At 39.2% G+C, this 4,630-nt stretch overlaps 1 protein-coding gene across 1 annotated transcript in view; it reads left to right on the forward strand.

Annotated features, from left to right (window-relative positions):
- The window catches only part of LOC101986214 (nesprin-1-like), a 32,073-nt gene that overhangs the window by 12,618 nt on the left and 14,825 nt on the right, over positions 1-4,630 (forward strand). Inside the window, exons 8-10 of the mRNA XM_026787498.1 lie at positions 1,551-1,701; positions 2,054-2,212; positions 3,296-3,510. Coding sequence (XP_026643299.1) covers positions 1,551-1,701; positions 2,054-2,212; positions 3,296-3,510 — 525 coding nt within the window. The remainder of the gene's footprint in view (positions 1-1,550; positions 1,702-2,053; positions 2,213-3,295; positions 3,511-4,630) is intronic.

Consider the following 4,630-nt stretch of genomic DNA (forward strand, 5'->3'; position numbering starts at 1 on the left):
AAATTCCATTGAATGGATGTGCCACAGGCAATATAATTACTCATGGATGGACAAATGGAGTCTTTTTCAAAACAATAAAAAATAAAACCCCAAGGACAATCAAAACTCCGAGGGGTTTTAAAAAAAAATTTTATATCTCACTGCTTTGCTGGGTAAGTATATGTTTAAATGTATAAAACACCGATAAGCAATTCAACAAAGTATCTGGACCAGGCAGGGGAACTCTCCAGCAGGCATGCATTGTTCCCCACACTGACTACTGTCCAGTTCTACATATGTGATTGAGCAGTCACCATTCTAACACACAGATAGCAGCATCTCATGCTTTTAATTTGCATTTGCCTAGGAATTGATAATGATAGGTATATAGTTCACTTTAGCTGTGTGTATGTGTCTTCTTTAATTAAATGTTTACTAAAATTGGCTGTGTTTGTTGAAGTGTTCCTTATATCTGTATAATCTCAGACTGAATCTCTACATAATTTTATAGAAATTATAGACAAACAATTCAAAATTTTCTATATAAAAACAAATAACTAAGTATCAGTCATTGTTTTTGAGGAGGTGGATCTGGGAAGATGGCTCATTGGATAGTGTTTACTGTAGTATGGAGCCCTGACTTAAAGCACCCGCCCACTACCCACATGAAGCTGAGTGTATGCTGCAGTCTCAACAGCAGGGAGGTGGAGGCGGGCGGGTTCTGAGGCTTGCTAGACAATCAGTCAGGAAAAAATGGCAAGCTCCAGGTTCCTTGAGAGAGCCTGACTCAAAAAGGAATGTAGAGATGGGTTGAGAGAAAGAGCCGATATGAAAATCTGGCTTACATGCATGCACGTGTGTGCACGCACACACACACACACACATGCACATACAAACAGGAATGCATAACTGTATCTTCTTTTATTTCTAAGGAGGAATTCTAAGGCTCACATTACCTGGGTCACTGTGATATTTTAGCTGAAGAATAATTAAATGGAGCAGAAATAAATAAGATGGATAAATGTACTCATTCATACACAATCAACTCATTGTTGACAGTTTCCCATGAGAAGCTGATGAAGAGGATCTCTTCAGGGAAGGATGATGCTGAGACATTTGGCCACTCATTTGCTTTTAAAAAAGTGAGCCTCAGACCCTATTGCATCATATACAAAGGCATTTGAAAGAAAATTAGGATTGGTTTATATGATGACTTTAAACAGAGGTTCTTAATTTAACTATGTCACACAAACACTATTTTGTTTTATCTGTTATTGGTTTCTTTACCCCCACCTTCCCTTCGACTTATAGAATCAAAAAATAACCTAAGCAGCATTAAAAAAAACACTTTAAAACTTGCAATATTTGGGTGCCTCATGTAAGATTGAGTTGGAGAGGAGACTGGAGTTAGAATTTAGCAGAATAAACTAACAACAGTATTGATCTCAGTGGGGAGAGCATGGCTTTCTCTTGGTACCCACGCCCATCTCTGAATGCATCTGTGTAATGATATATTAGGTTTAATACCCTTCCTGATGTGTGATAAATGATATTTTCTTTAATCATTACAGCCAGGGGCAGTGCTGTGGGCTTATTGACTTAATAAGAGAGTATCAGAATTTGAAGTCAGCTGTGTGTAAAGTTCTGGAAAGTGCTAGCAACGTCATTGCCATGAGAGCTACTGTGAAGGACCAGGAGGACCTGAAGTGGATCTTTGCCAAGGTAAAATGCAAGCACAATTATTTAAGTGGTCTTCAGTGTTCATCCATGCATTTTCCCCTCTGCACAATTGTTCCTGTTTGACATCTAGATGTGGATAATTCCTGTTAGCAGTTCAACTCTTTTTCTAAAAATGCTATTTTTTTAGAAAATTTTAATTTAAGAAAATTATAGATTTATATATGTAATATATATCTTTATTTATGTATATCTCAGCTGTGTGTATATATACACGTTCACATATTACCATTAGTTTCTTCATAAAGTTGAGCAAAATACATCTCTTAGAGGGCTAATGTTTTTAAACCCTCATCACTGGTTGTTTAACTAATTAAGGAAACGTTTATGTCCACAGCATGAAACTGCCAGGAATGAAATGAATTCTAAGCAGAAAGAGTTGGACAGTTTTACCAGCAAAGGCAAACACTTGCTATCTGAGCTGAAAAAAGTCCACAGCGGAGATTTCAGCTTGGTCAAGACTGACATGGAAAGCACCCTGGACAAGTGGCTGGATGTAAGAGCGCCCCCTGGAGTCTGTGCGCGGCCTACATGCAGGTTCTTTCAGGCAAATGGGCAAAGGATTAACCAGAGATTGGAACTCCGGTTCCAGTTTTCAGAGTTAACTCCAAAGTGAAGAAAAATGATAGCTGGAGAGAGAAGACAGATGCGTGAGCTACTTGACAAAGCTTACTGACAGAGTCCCCCATCTGATAACTACAAGCATGACAAATCACAACTTAGAACTTTTCCCTTCTCAAAATGCTGACATTATGAATAAAAATTGAATAACACATCCACATCCATATTAATTTTCTAATGATAGAAAATTAAATTGCAGTAAATATGAATTTGGGGTATAGAGGCTGTAGTCTTGCACTGAAGAGATCAGGCTTGTATTTCAGAACTTTGACTTTCAGTCCTTACACCATCATTCCCTAGCTCCATGGCCAGACCCTAAATGTTTTCTGTATCACAGATATGCTCCAATCTAATTAATGTCCGTCCCTATACCACAGCATTACCAATAAAAGTGCTTAGGAAATAAATACAGGGCTGGAGAGATGACTCAGAGGCAGAGAGCTCTGGCTGCTCTGGTGGTAGGTCCAAGTTTCATCCTCAGCACTCACAGAACAGCCCCCAGCCATCTGTAACCCAAGCCCCAGGAGATGCGATGACCCTTTCTGGCCTATTTAGGCACTGCACACATGTAGTGCATATACATACAAGTACAAAACACCTGTACACAGAAAATAAGTTTTAAATAAAGAAAATAAAAAATACGATGCCATCCTATACGGACCTCAGTCCTGTAGAGTCTGATCCAGTGAGTAACACTTCTGTGCATTCTAACACACCCTTTGTCATTTATACCCCAACTTACTAATGAAAAGTGAATATCTCAGAACTCAAACAACTCTCCCATTGACGAAGTTAGTCTACGTATTGGTTGGCATTTAAGGTATGCTAATAAATGTACAATAATTTTTTTTTGAAATTTTGTCAGAATATAATTTTTCTTATCATGAAAGCATTGGTGGGGGAGTGAGGGTTCAAGAACTTCATATTTTGATGAGCTGGCGCCTGCTTCCTTTCTCAGGTATCAGAGAGAATTGAAGAAAACATGGACAGATTAAGGGTAAGCCTGTCCATCTGGGATGATGTCCTCTCAAGTAAAGATGAGATTGAAGGATGGTCCAACAGCTCTCTTCCACAATTGGCTGAAAATATCGGTGACCTGAACAACAGCATCAGAGCTGAAGAATTCCTGAAAGAATTTGAGGTAAATGACAATACATACAGATCTTCGATGGGGTTGAAGACTATATAAATGTAGTTACTTTTCTTTCATGACTTGGCCAAGTTATTTATTATACAAGACCTAAGCTAGTTAGAATAGGATATTTGTACTTATTGTATATAATTTCATAGTAGGTTTAGAACTCTCTTACTTAAACAAAAGGGGGAGGTGTTGCGGGAGGTCCTTCCGCTCCTCCAGCCTATAGCCGCTGAGATACCAGCCCATTGGGGCGTGGTCTCTCTCCCTTTAAAAAAGCGGCCACTTCCTTCTCTCTCTCTCTTCACTTCCTGCTCAGCCGGCGACTAGACTCCCTTCCTGGTTGCGCAGAGAGCTGACGGTGATCTGTAAGTTTTTTCCCCTTTAAATAAATATTACCCTATTAATCATAATTCCAAACTGCTGTGGCATTGTTTGTGACTTACGCCTTCAAGGTAGGGCATGCCTTTATATGGAAGAAGAGAGAGAGAAGAATGGGTGTTCCTACGTCCATTCTGCTTTTCAAAGACACAGAGGAATAAGGCAAAAGTCACCTAACTTCAACTATTGATTTTAAAAATTCATTAGGCTCTAGCTAAGCAATTTGAATAATTATTTCTTAGTTGGGGCTTATATTCCTCACTCTTCTGTTGCTGTAACAAAATCCCTGCCAGAAATCAGCTTTGGAGAGAAAAGGTTTATTCAGCCTTATAGCTCCGAGGAGGATACTGTCCATCTTAGCAGAGACAGCACGGCAGCAGGAATGTGAGGCTAAACCACCACAGTCCATCTTCACACGGGAATTAGAAAGAGAAATCCGAAAGTGGGGCCAAGGTATGAACACCCCACAGACATACATCCTCCAGCAAGGCTTCCCCTCCTAATACTTCCCAAACAGTGCCACCAACTGGCCACCAAGTCTTACAACACATTAGCATATGGGGACAGTTTTTATTCAACCCCTATTAGGGAACTTCAAACATTAGTATAAAAGAAAAGTGCATTAAGTTTCCAATTATTCTGTAAATATGGTATTTTCCTTTGCGAAACCCAAACAGGGAGTGTTTGTAACATTTTGTGCCTATTCTTCTTCATTCGGAAAAGAAACATCTACATTGAGCTGGGGTTATAAAGAAGGATGCTTAAAAGAAATCCTAC

The sequence above is a fragment of the Microtus ochrogaster genome, linkage group LG9 (genome assembly GCF_000317375.1).
Source record: "Microtus ochrogaster isolate Prairie Vole_2 linkage group LG9, MicOch1.0, whole genome shotgun sequence".
Classification (NCBI taxonomy): domain Eukaryota; kingdom Metazoa; phylum Chordata; class Mammalia; order Rodentia; family Cricetidae; genus Microtus; species Microtus ochrogaster.